The 18,029-nt window shown below is 45.9% G+C and overlaps 1 protein-coding gene across 1 annotated transcript in view; it reads left to right on the plus strand.

The window, feature by feature from the left end:
• The first annotated feature begins 2,939 nt into the window (after nt 1–2,939).
• The window catches only part of ADRA1B (adrenoceptor alpha 1B), a 58,587-nt gene continuing 43,497 nt past the window's right edge, over nt 2,940–18,029 (plus strand). Inside the window, exon 1 of the mRNA XM_068980327.1 lies at nt 2,940–4,128. Within this exon, the coding sequence (XP_068836428.1) occupies nt 3,180–4,128 (949 nt within the window). The 5' untranslated portion in view covers nt 2,940–3,179. The remainder of the gene's footprint in view (nt 4,129–18,029) is intronic.

Genomic DNA, 18,029 nt, shown 5'->3' on the forward strand with positions numbered 1-18,029 from the left:
CAACTTCCTCTACCTCCTGGACTACCTCCAAAATGAGAAAATGGTTCTCAGAGCTGGTTCTGCCAGCTCTGGAAGACCTGAATCACTATAAACCTGTGAATCTCTTATTTTAAAATCTTCAAAGACATCTTAAGCCAGTTTAATTGAAATAGAAAAAGTGTTTTCAGGGTTCTCTCAACCACAGATTCCTTAATCTTAGGGAACCCTTTGAAATTTTATATTTTATGCATTTGAGAGTCTGTAAATTTTGGTGGGAGAAGAGTAAATCCTTAGATAGGTGTACAATATTCCCCAAAAGCGATTAGGGACCCACCTCTAGGATGAAGAACTGAAGTGTAAATCATCTTGAGTGGTTTCCCGGTTCCCCATCCCTGAACACCAGGCTATACTGATTATCAAGGGCAGGAAGTAGGAAGATGCAGGATTCTGGATGAGAATAAAGGAAAGCATAGGCTTTACTTCTCAATCTCCAGCTATCACTACCCATTGCTCTGCTGCATGTCTGCTAGCCATACAACCTCAGGAATCCACTAACCTTCTCTGAATCATGGTTTTCTCAACTTTCAGTGGAGCATGGTATGATTCTCTTAAAGGTTGTCGTGAAGAATAAAAGAAATTGAGTAAATGCTTGACTATCAGTGGAAACTCAATAAATGTAAGTTTCTTCCCACCACTAGTGGCTCGGATCCCAAAGTTGACTATTTCGAAGATAGCTCTATCTATAACAATCAATTAACATTTATCTCAAATGTAAATTGGTATAGTTGTTATAGAAAACAATAAGGAGGTTCCTCAAAGAATTAAAAATAGAGCTACTATATCACCCAGCAATCCTGCTTCTGGGTATATATCCAAAGCAAATGAAGACAGGATCTCAAAGAGATATCTGTACCCCCATGTTCAATGCAGCATTATCCACAAGAGCCAACATTTGGAAATAAGTGTCCACCAACTGATGGATGGATGAAGAAGATTGATATATATACACAATGGAGTATTATTCAGCCAAGATAAAGAAAGAAATCCCGCCATTTGCAACAACGTGGATAAAACTTGAGGGCATTGTGCTAAGTGAAATAAGTCACACAGAGAAAGGCAGATACTACATGATATCACTTATATATGAATCTTTTAAAAAATTCATAGAAACAGAGTTAAGTAGTGGTTACCATGGGTTGGCAGAGAAGGACCAGGTGGGGAGATGTTGGTCAAAATGTACAAACTTCCAGTTATAAGATGAATAAGTTCTGAGGATCTAATGTACAGTATGGTGATTGTAGTAATACTATATTATATACTTGAAAGTTGCCAAGAGAGCAGATTTTAAATGTCTCACCACAAAAAAAGAAATGGTAATTATGTGATATGTTGGAGGTATTAGCTAACAGTATGATAGTAATCATTTTTCAATTTATAAGGGTCTCAAATCAACTTACATAATGTTATATGTCAGTTATATCTCAATAAAGCTGGGGGTGGGATTCACCCCCTTCTTTCTTCTGGAGGAAAAGAGTGACATAGCAGCTAAGGGCTCAACTTTGGGTAGAGGTGCATTTGAGTTCAGCTCCCAAATTCTCTGCTTGATGGCCGTGTGAACATAGGCAAAGAGTTCAATTTTGCTGCACCTTAGCATCCCATCTGCAGAATGAAATGGTTATGAGAACAGTCTATCTTTCCTAGTGTTGTGAGAAAATAGGAAAAGTACTTAGCACGCTGTCTGGGACTGGGACATATGGATAAATGTTAACTAACATGAGGCTCTCCCTCAGCATCCTTAGCCACACCTTCTCTCCTAGGTACCATTCATCCACCTTGGAGAGTGTGTCCCTATAGCTGAGTGTCCAACATGGATATCAGGCAGAAAGGGGGGAAAAAATCAACAAATAATATGGATTCTCCTAGTCGCTGCCCTTCCCCCACCCCCACTGCCATCCCCAGATAGCCTACAGTTTGTTGCCATTTCTTTCAGGTCGTGACTCAAACATCACTTCAGTAAAATCCTGAGCACCCAGATAAAATTTCAAATGTGCCCCCAAACCATTCCATTTCCCCAACCTTGCTTTATTTTCTGTTACACCTGTCCACCTAGGGCACATCTCAAAATTTGCCGACTTATTTGTCGGTCTCCTCCCACTAGAATATATGCTCCCCAAGGACAGAGGGGTCTTTATCTACTTGGTTCAGTTGCTATACCCACAGCACCTAGAAGAGAACCCAGGGCAGACAGTGGACGCCCGATTAACAACCTGTTTAATGAATGAGTGAGTGAGCGAATGAATGAATGACAAGAAGCTTTCCACCAGAAAGGCTGCACAGGGAGGTAAGGATGGGGGTTGGTCTCAGACCTGACTCAAGGCCCTCTAACCTGCTTAACCATCGAATTCTGCCTGTTTTAGGTTCCACGCAAGTTGCATAGCTCACTCCAGACCCCCCTCATTAAAAACAAGCACCCCTACCCCCATTTTCAAACTGCGCGGTGAACAGGAGGCAAAAGAACCCCAGAGGGCCACTCGGGGTGGGGGGTTGGGGAGGAATGGAGGGCAGGGGGAATCCCCACGCTGAGCTCGCCCTACCCCGCCCCCCTCACTGCACACCCTACCGGCTTGCCCCCCGGGGGCGGCGGGGGCGCAGCCGGCCTCGGAGCTCTCCTGGGTGGCGGCGTCGGGGCAGCGGGAGCCTTCGCTGGACCCGCATTGCCCCCTAGTGCCGCGCGGAGTCAGGGCGCCGGGCTCCCCCGCCTGATGTCACCGCCGTGCAGTCAGCCCAGAGGCGGCTCATTGAAAGCAGACCCTCCTCGGCGCTGGCTGGGCGGAGGCGCCGCTGTCCGCAGACCCGCCGCGGACCGGGCAGAGCCGGGCGCCCCCTGCCCCGCCACCCTCTGCTCCCCGCCGCTCCCCGCGAGCCCGGCCTGGCGCGCCTGACGTGGACCATTAAACTTGGAGCTGCCGCCTCGTCCCTTCTCTCCTCCTCCTCCCTCTGACAGGCGAGCGAGCGGCTCGGTGCAGGCAGGAGACGTGCTGCCGGGCTGGGCTGCCCGGGGGAGATGACTTCTCGCCAGGAGGGCACCTCTGGGAAGAAGACCACGGGGGAAGCAAAGTTTCAGGGCAGCTAGCTGAAGAGCCTTCCCCGCAGCCTTCTGAGCCCTGTCACCCCGCTGGCTATGGAGGGCGGACTCTAAAATGAATCCCGATCTGGACACCGGCCACAACACATCAGCACCTGCCCACTGGGGAGAGTTGAAAAATGCCAACTTCACTGGCCCCAACCAGACCTCGACCAACTCTACACTGCCTCAGCTGGACATCACCAGGGCCATCTCCGTGGGCCTGGTGCTGGGCGCCTTCATCCTCTTTGCCATCGTGGGCAACATCCTAGTCATCTTGTCTGTGGCCTGCAACCGTCACCTGCGGACGCCCACCAACTACTTCATCGTCAACCTGGCCATTGCCGACCTGCTGCTAAGCTTCACCGTTCTGCCCTTCTCTGCTGCCCTGGAGGTGCTTGGCTACTGGGTGCTGGGCCGGATCTTCTGTGACATCTGGGCCGCCGTGGACGTCCTGTGCTGCACAGCCTCCATTCTGAGCCTGTGCGCCATCTCCATCGACCGCTACATTGGGGTGCGCTACTCTCTGCAGTACCCATCTCTGGTCACCAGGAGGAAGGCCATCTTGGCGCTCCTTGGTGTCTGGGTCTTGTCCACAGTCATCTCCATTGGGCCTCTTCTTGGGTGGAAGGAGCCGGCACCCAACGATGACAGGGAATGTGGGGTCACTGAAGAACCCTTCTACGCCCTCTTCTCCTCCCTGGGCTCCTTCTACATCCCTCTGGTGGTCATTCTGGTCATGTACTGCCGCGTATACATCGTTGCCAAGAGGACCACCAAGAACCTGGAGGCTGGAGTCATGAAGGAGATGTCCAACTCCAAGGAGCTGACCTTGAGGATCCACTCCAAGAACTTTCACGAGGATACCCTCAGCAGTACCAAGGCCAAGGGCCATAACCCCAGGAGTTCCATAGCTGTCAAACTTTTTAAGTTCTCCCGGGAAAAGAAAGCAGCCAAGACCTTGGGCATTGTGGTCGGCATGTTCATCTTGTGTTGGTTACCCTTCTTCATCGCTCTACCACTTGGTAAGTTGGGGACTGGCCGAGGGGAACTGGGCATCCTCAGCTTTGGGGATTACTGATGAGCTTACTATAAAGTTTTCATGGGTTTTGGGTTTTTTATGCAGTTTGTGTGTGTTTGGAGGCTGGGGAATATTGTTTGTTCTGCAAAGGCTTTGCAGAATGGGTAGCTGGCTAAGAACCAACTCAGGTGTTAGCAGAACATGCTAAGGGGAGGTACGAGTTACTCGAAATAGAACCATGGGAGGAAAATCTGGTACGTGGAATGACTCATTCAACAGCCTTGGTTTAATAATTAAAAAGGATACTGGACTTGAACATCATACCAGCATTATTTCAGTTGTAATGATGTGTCGGCTAAGGCAGTGTCTGTCACTAATGCAGCATACAAAATAGTTTGTAGTTACCGCAGACACGGCATTTGGGAAGCAGAGAGGCAGCTCGGACATGGGAAGGCAGTTTTCATTCAGCATGTCCAGGGCTTTTGCAGAGACCCACGGTCCTCTAAAGCTTTGCAGAGGCTGCGTTCTGCCCCCATCCCTTACCACTTCCTCTCACCTCCACGTACTCCCTTCATTATGAGTTAGTAAGAGCATTTTATGCCTCACACCCCCAACCAAACTTAATCTAAAGCTTTGAGATTTGAAAGAGAAGGATGATGGTCAGAGGGTTATCCAAAAATATCCCAGAATGTCCCAAACTCTGGTGATTGATGGAATGCCCAGAATTAAATTATAGTTGCCCCTCACCTTCAGCTGCTAGACACCAAATCCTGCTAGTATGAAACTGAGCCCTTCCTATCCTATAAGCATGTGCCCATCTTCATTTGACTGGGGAGTCCTACTAAGTGAGTTGTTCAAAACGCTACCTGCCTTCCTCTAAGGATGAAGCTGAGGTATGGTTAGGAGGTAAACCTAGAAGAGGATACTGTGCCATCATGTCCACATAGCTCAGGAAACACTTGTCCCTTCTCTGAGGCAACGATCTGCTTTAGTTTCTTTTCCTGTCCCTGGGGGACGCTCCAGAAAATGAATGGAGGGAGGTGATCATGGCAGTCATGTGCTATGATATCAGAAGAGGCCACGGCTGCTACGTGCCATGGACCACTAATGCTGCAGCCACACCAGGGGCTCAGTTGGAACCGAACATAACCAATCCCTCAAGTCACAAAAATCCTAAAGACACACTGCTTCCAAAAGAAAGAGCCAAATAGAAAGAGGGCAAGCAGATGTCAGGAGTTTCCGTTTAAGAATGACAAAGAAAAAAAGCTGTTTAACCTACTCTCATATTGTAATTTCTAAGGCTAGCTTTTGAGCTAGTGCCTTTCAGAAATATTTTCATTGTATTGACTGAGAGGGTTCTTAGCTCTATACAGAGTAGCGGTCACATCCCACTGCCCAGCATTCTTTTCTTTCCTGAGGTCTCAGGGCCCTTTTGCAGGCCTGTCCAGTTAAAGTGCATGACAGTTCACACTGCACTGGACCATACAACGGTCATGGTCACACAGCGGAGATTTGGCTACTAATTAGCCATGTGACCTTGGGCAAATGATGACTGCTCTGTGAGCCTCAGTTTCTTCACCTGTAAAGTAGGGCTAATTACTATTTGCTCCATGGGGTTTGCGCTAGTGCATGGAAAGGACTTAATACAGTGTTTGGTACACAGCAAATGCTCGATTATAGGTATAATCCTATCCCTGTTATTAAAGGCTCAGAAGGGAACTATTGACTAGATCTTATCCTTTCTTCCTTCTTCCCCTGATCCTCAGCTGACAGAGGCTGTGACCAGAGCATCCTCAGGAAAGACAAGGTCCCAGCAAGATGCGGGAATGAATCACAGTTGCAGACTTTCACTTTAGGGGCAAGGGAAACAAGTGAAAAGGCTGCCAACATGTTCCAATGGAAAGAGTACTGCTCTGAGGGTCAGGAGCAATAGAGTGTGTATGTGAGCTTTGCCATCAATTAGCTCTGTGACCCTAGGTGTGTTGCTTTACCTTCTGGGCTTCCGGTCTCACTTCCAGGGAACACCAAGGGCTGGACTAAATCAAGGGCCCTCAAACTTTAATAAAGATCAGAATCATTTGTGGATCTTAATAAAAATTCAGCTTCTAAGGCCTAACACATAGAGAAGCTAATTCAGTAAATCCCAGGAATCACATGCTTAACCAGCCCACCACCAGGCTTTGAGAAGCACCAGCCAGGGGACCTCTCAGTTCCCTTTAGCCGCCAGCCTCCTGGACACCGAGGTTTTTAAACACTGCACAGGTTAGCACTTGCCCACCCACATGCTGGTGCAGGACAATGTGGCTGCTGTCTGCACTCCGCTCTTCACGCCCACCCTCAGTTTTCTCTCCCTTTATACTCTTTCAACTTCTGCCCTCTTTCTGTCCATCCCTTTCTGAGATCTTATCTTCCTAACAGCTCAGGTCCTTGGCTTCCATGCCACAGAAAGTGAGGCGTTCTTGCCACCTAGAGATTTATCAGAGCTTGTTTCTCTTCTGCTTGACTTGAACACTTTCTGGCCGGCCATTGTCTCCCAATGTGCTGTCCCTGAGCAGACTCCATCCACACGCTTCTCCCGAGGACCTCCAGCCCCTGGAGGGTAAGGAATGTGGACTCCAGGCATTGAGTTTGGGATGGACTTCAAAAGTTACTCAAGAGCTTCAAACAGAGAAGGTATTTGATTAACATGTTCTTACCAATTTAGAAAGAGCATCTGAGCAAAATGGAGAGATGGACTTCTGCTTGCTCTGAGTTCAGATAACACCCAAATAAAAGTAACATGATGTAGAACAATAATTCCTTTGGAATCTGAAGCAGATTCCAAATTCTAAATTTTCCATGAAAGGCTTTTCACTCTGAAGAGGAGAAAGCAGATCTGGGGGGAGACAGCGGCTGGCAAACAGAGAGGTCCAGGTAGGAGTAAACCTCCAGTGGTGATAGACAGCCAGGTGCCTGGGCGGCACCAGATTTCTGTCTCTGTGTTTTTCTTCTCCATGGGAGAGGAGGGTTGGGATTCCTCCTGGGAAGGAAATAGCTTTGCCCCCTACAGGGTCCTGGTTAGGGGTTCCATTTGTTTTCTTTCCTCCCTTGTTTTTATTTTGGAGAGCATGGTTGGGCTGCCTGCAGAGACAGGCCTCCTATCTCCTGTGCAGCCCTCCCCACCTGTAACACCCTCCCTATCTCCTCCCCACCCTTTCCCTGTGGCTTCAACAGGGTTGGGCCAGGGACCAGCTCTCACTTACTCAGGAGCAGGGATGGATCCACCAAACAAGAACGCCTTTATTCAGCCCCTGGAATCAGGCCACGGAGGGACAGGAAATAATTGGAATATAATATAGCAGCATTTCTACTTGATGGGCCATGTGCAAGATGTCCAAGCAGTCTTCGGCTGCCTGGCATTATAATGAAGGCCAACTCCCACCCGCCTGGGGTGGTCAGGGTTCAAGAAGTGCCTGGGCTATTGAGGGATGTGCATTGCACTGGGGAGGGTGGGGGAGGGGGTTAAGATGGGAGTGGGGGTGGGTAGCAGGAAGCGCTGGGCAGCCAACTGGTAGCTGAGCTTGGTGTGTTGTTTAGAAAACACTGGAACCTTGCCTCGCTCCAAATCTTTCTTCCGTCTTTTAAAATGCTGAAAGGCACCAGGAAGCCATTATTGAACTAACTGCTTTTCCCTCCAAATAAATGAAGGTCAATTTCAAAGAAACAGTTGTGCTCTCTGTAGTACTGGAACCAAATTGGAATCCTTCTGTCCATTGATTTGTTTCTCTAGTTCTCTCATTCAGATCAGGCCTGATAAATTTCCACCTCCCACAGGAGCATAAGGGAGGGTGGGGGTCCCAGGGATGACTCAGAACAGAGCCACCCCGACAAACACAAGAAATTTCTGGTTCTGAGTTTTCAAAACACAGAGATTTGAGTTGCTCACAAGGAAAGTAACTGGGTTTGAGTGAGGGGAAATTTTATACACAGGGAACCCTTCCTGGGGGCTTCCCAGGTGGCAAAGAAACCAGTGGTAAAGAAACCAACTGCCAGTGCAGGAAACATAAGAGACATGGGTTTGATCCCTGGGTCAGGAAGATCCCCTGGAGAAGGGCATGGCAACCCATTCCACTTCTTGCCTGGAGAATCCCATGGATGGAGGAGCCTGGTAGGCTACAGTCCATGGGGTTGCAGAGTCAGACACCAGAGAAGCAACTTATATGCATTCAAGGCTTCCTAGAAAAGGGAAATCTTACTGAAAGAAAATATATTCAGCCACCTCTGACATCATTAATGAAGACTTCCTAAAGCACCTACTATGTACTAGACACTGTACTAATCCCTGGGTTCTTGTGCCAAAGCAAACATGGTCCCTGCCTGCAGGAGGCTCATAGCCCAGTGAGGTCATATTATCATAGAGCACATACTATGTACCAGGCATTCTGCTAGACCCTCTACAGACATTATCCCACTAATCCTCTCAGCTGCCCTGACAGGGGAGCTCCTTCTTGACAGAAGATGCTGAAGCTCGGAGTGGTTAGACTTCTTGCCCAAATTCACACAGCCAGTAAATGATAGAGACAAAACTTGAATCCATGTCTGTCAGAACAGGTACTTACTTGGCCCAGTGCACAAAGGCAATGTCTGATCTTTTCGCTTTCTGGTCCCAACCTGCTCTCATAGCAAATGTTCTCCAGGAACCCCAGAGCCACCTTGTCAAAAGCTGATTATTCTAGTTCTGTTACAAAACCCTGTTACAAAACCTTCTATTCCCTTTTCACCCCTTAAAAAGATTGACTCATAAAATATTAGAGAAGATCGTCCACATTCTAGTTCAAGGCTACGCCTTCTCTTACCTCCTGTACTGTGTAGGATATGGGTCTCCCTACGCTGGGCATCTAGTCGTCCCAACCAGGAAGAAAAAGTGGGATCTTGACCTTCATCTGGAAACCTGGTTCCACATCTTTATCATGCATTCATTCATTCACTGAATAATTATATATTTATTGGAAGCCTACTAGGTCTGGGCATTGTGCTGCAGATCCAGTGGTGAGCAAAGCAGCTATTCCATGTTCTCATAGAATTTAGTTCTAGTGGGGAACACAGGTAATCTGAAAAATACCCACCTGCAAATAAACATAAATGGTTTTAAGAAAAGGGGTGTGCTGCTATTAGAAGTATACACCAGGGATCAGTATATCACAGGGCTTCCTGAGTGGCATTTAAGCAGAACCCTGAACAGTTTGGGAGAGTTAATTCAGTGACAGAGCAGGGAGAAGAAGAGAGCTCCAGTCAGAAGGAAGGGCACACCTGAAAGTCCTGAGGCAGGAGCTGGCAAGGAACTAAGAGAGCCTGGAGAATAGAGGGCCCACAGGTACGAGTCAAGGCTGGAGGGGTGGGCAGAGGCCAGGCCACGCCAGGGCTTTTAAGCCACATTAAGGATTTTAGGTTTTATGATAAATTGCACCAGCCACTACTGAAGGATTTGAAGCCAACAAGGCATACGGTATGAATTATGTGTTTAAAAGACGGCTCAAGCAGCCATATGGGGCACAGAGCAGAGATGAAGCAGTTAGAACATAATCCCAGTGAGAGCTAATGGCAATTTAGACTAGGCTGGTGGCAGTGAAGGTGGAAGGAAGATGGTTCAGAGACTTGGGGATGGATTGGTTATGATACAGGAGAGCAAGAGATATATCTGGAATATCCTTGAGGTTACTAGGTGAAACACAACCAAGATTCCTCCCAGGCTCTCCTCAGACCCCATTTATCAGGGCTCACAAGACACCATGATATGCCAGACACTCTTCTGAGTTGAGTAGGGGCTTCCCTGGTGGCCCAGACAGTAAAGAATCTGTCTGTAATGCAGGAGACTTGGGTTCAGCCCCTGGGTTGGGAAGATCCCCTGGAGAAGGGAATGGCTACCCACTCCTGTATTCTTGCCTGGAGAATTCCACGCACAGAGGAGCCTGGCAGGCCACAGTCCATCAGGTTCCAGAGTCAGACACAACTGAGCAATTAACACTTATGAGCTGAGTAGACAAAATGTCCCAACGCAAAAGTCAGAACCCATCAGCAAACCCACATGCTCAGTAGAAACATCTGGCAGGGAACTGCTTTCAAATGCATGGATTGTTGGAATTCCCCTTACAGACCCTTTGTATCAGACTCTCTCATATGGGACCATGAGTCTCAACTTTTAACCAGTTCCCCCAGGCAATTATGTCACCAGCATAGCACCAGTCCCCCCGATGCCTGGTACCTGGAATGAACACTCCATGGGGAGCCAAGAGGGTTTGGTTAAACTTCGCCCAGTGTAGCCAGAAGCATCCTCAATCCTGCCCAGTCCTTCAGGCCAGTCCATATGGCAGAAGATTGAAGGGAAAGTGAATTCTTCAAGCTAGAGCCTGCCTGGAGAAGGCAAGTTGAGTGAGCACTGTGGAAGCAGGTCTCCAGTGTAGCGGGTACACTGCTCAATACTGAATATTCTGTACAGCTTATAATTCTCTCAGCCTCTCTGCAGAGCCAGTATCATCACCCTGTGTCTAGAATTCAGAGAGGTTCATAAAATCTCCCAAGGTCACACAGCTAGCAAATGGAGTCTATCAGACTCCATATTTGGCACTCAGTAAACATTTGTTATATTATTCTTGCTATTGCTACAGTACTTCCAGACATTTATCTGTTGCCCATGAGTGATAAAATTTGTACTGGCTCACGACAAAAATGAGAAAAAAAAAGAGGAAAATTCTGTGTTTTTCCAAATGTACTCAATATAAATGACTGTTCTTTTATTCTAAAGACTATGTCCTATTTTGGGAAACTGAAGTAACATTTCTTTAATGGAATGATGGTAATGAGTGATGATGATAGTCACTGTGCGCGCGTGTGTGTGTGTGTGTGTGTGTGTGTATGCAGTGTTTACTTAACAAGATAAAAAGTTGGTAACCCTATGTTTGTCCCCACCAAAATTTTTTTGAAATTTCTCTATGAGTTTCCTAAAGTCTTAGAATCATGGAAGACACCGTGATGATTAGACATGAAAAATATTTGTGGAAGAAAGGAGGAGGAGGATTTATCCTCTCAGTGATGGATAAACAAATTAGCCTCAGCTTTGCTGTAAGAGTCAGAGGCCTGGGGCAGGGGTTGGGGACAGGGAAGGGTGATGTGTGTAGGGTCATGATTGTCAGATATGATAGTTTGGGGGCCATTTGTGGAAGCACCCAGTACTGCTGGGATGAAACAGCACAGAAATGCCAGCGGGCGTGTGTGTAGCCGCAGTGCCATCACAGATGGCTCTCGTAAGGTCTGTAATGCAGGCGATGCCTTTACCTGAGTGTGCGTGGCTCATAAAAATAACGGATGGCCGTCAGGCCACACTGGGAAATTGCTTTCTCCCACATCTGCAGGATGTTTCCGCAGTCACTGTGCTCCCTAACCATGTCTGCTAATAATAATACTAATAGCTCCATTTATTAGGTCTTGCCGTGTGCCTGGCTTACACCGCAATGAGTGCTTTCCGTGCATTCTCTCATTCACTCCTCTCCAGAGACTTACCAAGTGGATACTATTGTTGCCTTAATTTTACAGATGAGGAAACTGGAGTTCAGAGATTGAGTGATTTGCCTCAAGCTACGCAGCTGATTGAGGTTTCCCTGGTGGCTCAGACAGTAATGAATCTGTCTGCAATGCAGAAGACTTGGGTTCAAACCCTGGGTTGCGAAGATCCCCTGGAGAAGGAAATGGCTACCCACTCCAGTATTCTTGCCTGGAGAAGCCCGTGGACAGAGGAGCCTGGTGGGCTGTAGCCCATGGGGTCACAAGAGTCGGACATGACTGAACGACTAACATTTTTACTTTTTCACTTTTTTCACTCAGCTGATTAATGCCAGAACCTGAATTCACATCTAGGCAATAAGATAAGACTGAAAGGATTCATTATCAGGGGGATCCTAGGTGTGGGACTCTAAGCCCTGATTTTTGGAAGCTCAAAGAGGCCCTAGGGAAAGCAGAGTCTATTCTGAGAAAGTGGAAAGGAAGGGCGAGTAGCTGCCTATTATTCAGCCACCAAGAGGCATCATATCCTGGTGAGAACATAAAGAATATAAAAATAATTGGGTCTTTCCCCTAGCAAGCTAAGTCACAATTTCTCTTTTATTATGAGTGCTTTAGACTTTTTTCAGCTTCTCAACACATGAGTGATGCCATATACCCTTTAAGGCTTTTATCAAATTTGGGCTTTGGGTTAAACACATAAAATCTAGAACACTTTTCACAGCCTAATTTCTGGCTGTATACATTTCAGAGCTGGATTCACCTCCGCTCCACATAGGTGTGGTTGAGACCACATGCACCATAGGACTCTCTCCTACCTTGAATCAGCCTCTGGTCCTACCTCTTGAAGTCACAAAGGCTGGCATCATGGGCAAGAGAGTATTTCTAAAAGCTGGTTTTCCACTTTGCAGTAATCCTGACTAGTGATAACCTAGCCATACAAAAAGAAAATACTGCACACCACATATGTATTTTCAAAAGAACCCAAGTGAATCTTTAACTCTTAGCTGGTTCCCCAAAATGTCCATGACCCCTATACTAACATGCACATGAAGGGAAATACAGCAGAGGGAAGTTGGAGTGGAAATACACAGTGGTCCTAACACGTTGCAGGTAATAGATCTTACTCATGAGAACTTTACAAAATAGTTCAACCTGGAGGAGACACACTGGGATCCTTCCCAGAGGGCCCCATGAAGAGAGGAGCCCTGAGGTTAAGGAAGTGCCCATGGTCCACCCCAAACACTGCAGCAATGCTCTCTCTAGCAACCTCGCGACTTACATGAGAACTTCTTGTAGGCAGGGACCACATCTTTCCATCTTGCCTAATACAAGTGCTAGGTGAGTGCTGTGACTCAAATCGTTTGTCGTTTCCCCAAGAACACCTTGTATTTTCCTCCCCCTATGTGTTTCTTCATACTGTCCCCTCTGGCAGGAATGCTCTTCCTGTACCCTTGAATATCCATATCCTGCCCCCTGTAGACCCCTGATTTTGTGGACACCTCTCTTAGGAATTTTTCCTGGCCCCCACCTCTTTCCCAGGCAGTGATGGTTGCCTTTATACCTTGTGTGTGGTGCTTGTCACGTTTGTTCATGGGAATCAGGACTGACAGGTACATCTTCAGCAGTGTTACCAGACTGCAAACCTCTGGAGGAAAGGGTCCAGGTTTCACTCATCTTCCTGTCCTTCAGGCCCAGAGACATGTACTTGCTAGACTCCCAATAAGAACAGCAACTGCAGCTATGATTCGTACAGTATGCACCAGACTTCACCTACTATTTGAACCTGCCAGTGACCTATCAGATAGGTATTAATGTTCTGCTCACTTTACAACTGAGGAAACAGATTTAGAGGTTAGGTGACTTGTCCCATTCCTTGAGACCACCACAAGCATGTTGAAAGGAAACTGCCTTGACTGCTTTTGTGAAACCAAAATGTCAGTATGGGTCTGCTTATGGGTCCAATGAAGAAAGATTAGATAGGTGAAGACCAGCATGGACACAAGGTATGAGCTTGAAAATTAGACAACATCTTAATTCTTTATGAAAGGTTGCCACTCCACTGCCTCTGGGAGACCTGTCTATTGCCAGTCAGTCCCCATTTTCCCTGACCTTCTCAGCCCTTGTCACCTCCCTCTCACCTCTGGGAGGGCTGTGGTCAGAGCTGATCACCACAGAAGTGGGAGAGGAGGGCACGATTCTGGTGACTCTACATCAGGGCCCAATTAAGACCTTTAGAAAGGTCCGAGATACTGAGAAGTGAATGCTGCCCCCACTTCCAAATGTAAAGTCTAAATTCGCCTCAGGCACACACACAGCCTTAAAATAAATGGGAAGAAGGCCAAGATTCTAATTTTTCCCAGGAAGTCTACTTTGATTTCTTTAACATCAAAGTGAAAGTGAAACTCTCTCAGTCATGTCCGACTCTTTGCAACCCCATGGACTATACAGTCCTCGGAATTCTCCAGGCCAGAATACTGGAGTGGGTAGCCTTTCCCTTCTCCAGAGGATCCTCCCAACCCAGGGATCAAACCCAAGCATCTCCTAAAAAAGTGAAGGTGCCCAGCAGCTCTGCTAACACTCTAAAGATACACTGAGTCTGTTTGTGGGTGACACAGCATTGCTCCATAATGGGGTGACCAGACATCCCACTTTGCCTGGGCCAGTCTCCACTTACGTCTGTTACCAAGGGCTCTGATGATTACTGTAACCCTCTCTTATTCTCAAAAGTGTCTCAGTTTGAATGATAAAAGTGCCCTGATATTTTAACTCCAGGAGTAATGGTGTTTAAAGTAACAGCCGAGGGTGCCTTGATTTCCCTGAGAAACCTTAGATGGGGGTGGGAGGAGTACGGCACCCAGGCCTCAGCAGGACAGAGAAAGATTAATAATGAGAGAACGAACTGGGCATGAACTTAAGGGGGAAAGACACAACTTCATGTGTGTGTTTTTTTGGGAAACGGATTAATGTAAAAGTTGGTTGTAAATGTTTGTCTTCATCAGTGAGTTTACCATTTGTGCACAAGTGAGTCACTGAGCTGGAATCTGAATCCATGGCTGTCTGACCCTAAAGACTTCATGAGCGCATCCATTTCAGCACAAGGCAAATGGTGTTATCTGAATGATGAGTGTCTCCAGAATAGAGGAGACAGAAATAAGGTGGGCCAAAATGATATCTGAGGGAGGAAAAGAAAAGCGAGCTATGTCTTAGGGACTTAGCAGGCTGGAATGGCAGTAGGGGTGGGGCATCTCCAACCATCCTTCACGCCTGTCCTGGGACAACAGAGTATAGGTCAGCTCAGGTACCATCCTCACTGGCAGGCTTCTGTTCTTAGAATTCTGTCAACAACACACTCATGACCACACCCAGGGGCAGGACACGTGAGCCCCCTCGGAGCACTCAAGTGCCCTTCTGTGGTGTGAGCTCACAAAGTGCACTATAAAAGTCACACCAATGAACAGTTCACACTGAAACGTTCAGAAACAGAATGTCCTAACACAGGCAAGCGGACCGTTCCTTTCAGAGCCCCATTTAATTTTTTCCAGGGGTATCTGCCCACAGTGTCTTGTTCCCCTGAAGCTGGGATGCATTTGGGGCTTGGCTTAGCACACTCTTTAAAATTCCTCTTTAAGACAGAGTTTCCTGCCAAGCTAACATGCATCGCTTAGGGGCTGAGCTCAGCACCCTGGCCATGCCCCAGAAGGAGGTTAAAATAGGACCAAGGGCAAGCCGGGCTCACTGTCATTCGCAAGCACGGGCCCCAGGGCTCACACCACCAGCACAGGGCCGGGCAGAGATCCAGAGAGGCAGCTGGCGGGGGAGGACGGGGTGCCACCAACTGGAACAAACAAAAAAAAAACTGCATCTCTGATTTCTATATTCAGGCCATCAATCACCCCCTGGCATCATGAGAAAGTGGTACCTGCTCCCAGGTACACCCTCAGAGAGTCATTTGTGGCTCCTTGTCCCCAACTCTTCAGAATTTATCTTAAACAGGGGCTCTTGAGCTTTTTTGTTCCATGGACCCCTTTGGTAATCTGGTGAAGCCCCTTCTCACAATAGATACATAAAATAAGATACACAGGATTTCAAAGAAAATCAATTATGTTGAAATAGCTATTATAATATTGAAAAAACAAATTTATTGTGGAGTAAAACAATGTTCTTCTTTATTAACATATTAAATAAACAAGACCTAGCAGCAAGTCAAATAAATAACTACTATAATTTGAGGTAGTGACAAGTGAGAATATATCAAGATATCTGCAACAAATGTAATATAACATCATAAATATGATTTCTACGGGTGACAAACCCTGCTAATTCTTCTGCGGCTGGTTGCCTGCCTTCCTGCTGAAGAAAATGCTAACTTTCAACCAAAGATTAATTTTTTTTAAAAAAGAGGTCATTTTTTCCTACCCTAATTCAGAAACTCCCTAACCCCAGAACAAGGACCGTGTCTTATGACATTATAAAGAGGTACTTTAGGACATGATGTTTTCTATACTGTGTTCTTTCAAATTGTGTAGTCTTGGGACCACAGGGAACTTGTACACCTTTGTGTTTTATAAGTATCTGGCATGTTTACTCGTAGCAATTCTTAAATCTCGTTTCTTTATTTAAGCACCATAATTTTAAAAAAAAGTCTATAATAGCATATAGACCTTTATTTAAAACAGAAAGAAGAAAAAGATAGAAAAATTATTCTAACCACACCAGACCCCAGGTCTCCCTCTATCCAGCACCTTCAGTCTTTTTCTCCAGGAGCAAACATTGTTACCAGATTGCAGATAGTTCCAGAAATAGTCTGTTTATTTGTAAGCACCCACATACATATGTGTGTATGTGTAAATATTTGAGTTGTATGGGTGTGGAATGTGTGTGTGCCTACTGTGTATTTTTACAAACGGTATCATTTTATAAACACAATAGTGGAGGTTACATTTTACTCTCAACAGCATATCTTGGACATAGTTCTCTGTCAGAATTCTATAGTTACTGCTTTCCTTTTCATGGCTGTGTAATCTGTTTATGGAGTATCCTACTTTATTTAGCATTTTCCCCATTCATTGACATGAGGTTAATTTTGGGTTTTTCATACTGAGAACAGTGCCGCAATGAGGACTCTTGTCTCTGTGTCTGTGCCCACATACTCAGGATAAATTCCGAGAAATGGAATCACTGGAGCAAGAAATATTTGGTATTTTGAGTTTAACCTGATTATGTTCAAAAATTTACTGTCTAAGGAATTTAAAATATTTTAGAATGTAAAGTTGTTAGTATGAGTAGGTTAGATTTATCAGGCAGGAGGGTTGTTCATGATATTGAAATGCAAATGATAATTCACAGAATTATATATAATCTTATTTTTAAAAACTATTAAATTAGTCACCTGCAGGAGTATCATGAAGTGAGTAGGAGTAGATGTTAACTTTTATACGCCTCTGTGTTACTTCATATTTCACATTATTTCACGTGTGTGCCTGTGTGTATATACACAAATAGGACCACGTAGTGCTTTTATCACTAAATATAAAGTATGGACGTTACCATTTCAATAAATCTCAGTCATTTCAGTTTCTAATTTATATTTCACATCTTTTTAAGGATGTATCGCAATCCATAATGGAAAGTGTGTGTGTTTAGTCGCCCAGTCATGTCTAATTCTTCTTGGCTCCATGGACTGTAACCTGCCAGGCTTCTCTGTCCATGGGATTTTCCAGGCAAGAATACTGGAGTAGGTTGCCATTTTCTCCAGGGGATCTTCCCAGCGCAGGGATGGAACTCATGTCTCTTATGTCTCCTGCATCGGTAGGCAGATACTTTCCCACTAGCACCATCTGCTGCTGCTGCTAAGTCACTTTAGTCGTGTCCAACTCTGTGTGACCCCATAGACGGCAGCCCACCAGGCTAGGAAGTACCATAATGTGATTAACCAATCCACTTATGACAGTAGTGGTCAGATGACACACACAAGGTATCACATTCACAAGGCCCGAGTGTAGAATGCAAAGCATGTCCCTCTCACTTCCTTGGTTCCTACCTATCTAATTTCCCTCCCACCTATCTAATTTTCCTCCCTGGAGGCAACCATTATTACCAGTTTCTTGCACATCCTTTCAGAAATATTCTAAGCATATAAAAATATATTTATATGCTCTCTTTAATATAAATAACATACTGTTTTGCACTTTGCTTTTTCACTGAATAGTGCATCTTGGAGATGTTTCCACTTCACGATAAACGGAGCAACTTCATTCTTTTTGTTAACTTCATAGTATTCCTTTTTTCCCCAATAGACTTCAATAGAAGAACATTCAGGTCGTTTCAACTCTTTTATTATTACAGACAACACTGTAGTGAAAATTCCTA

Source organism: Capricornis sumatraensis, chromosome 9, assembly GCF_032405125.1.
Source record: "Capricornis sumatraensis isolate serow.1 chromosome 9, serow.2, whole genome shotgun sequence".
Classification (NCBI taxonomy): domain Eukaryota; kingdom Metazoa; phylum Chordata; class Mammalia; order Artiodactyla; family Bovidae; genus Capricornis; species Capricornis sumatraensis.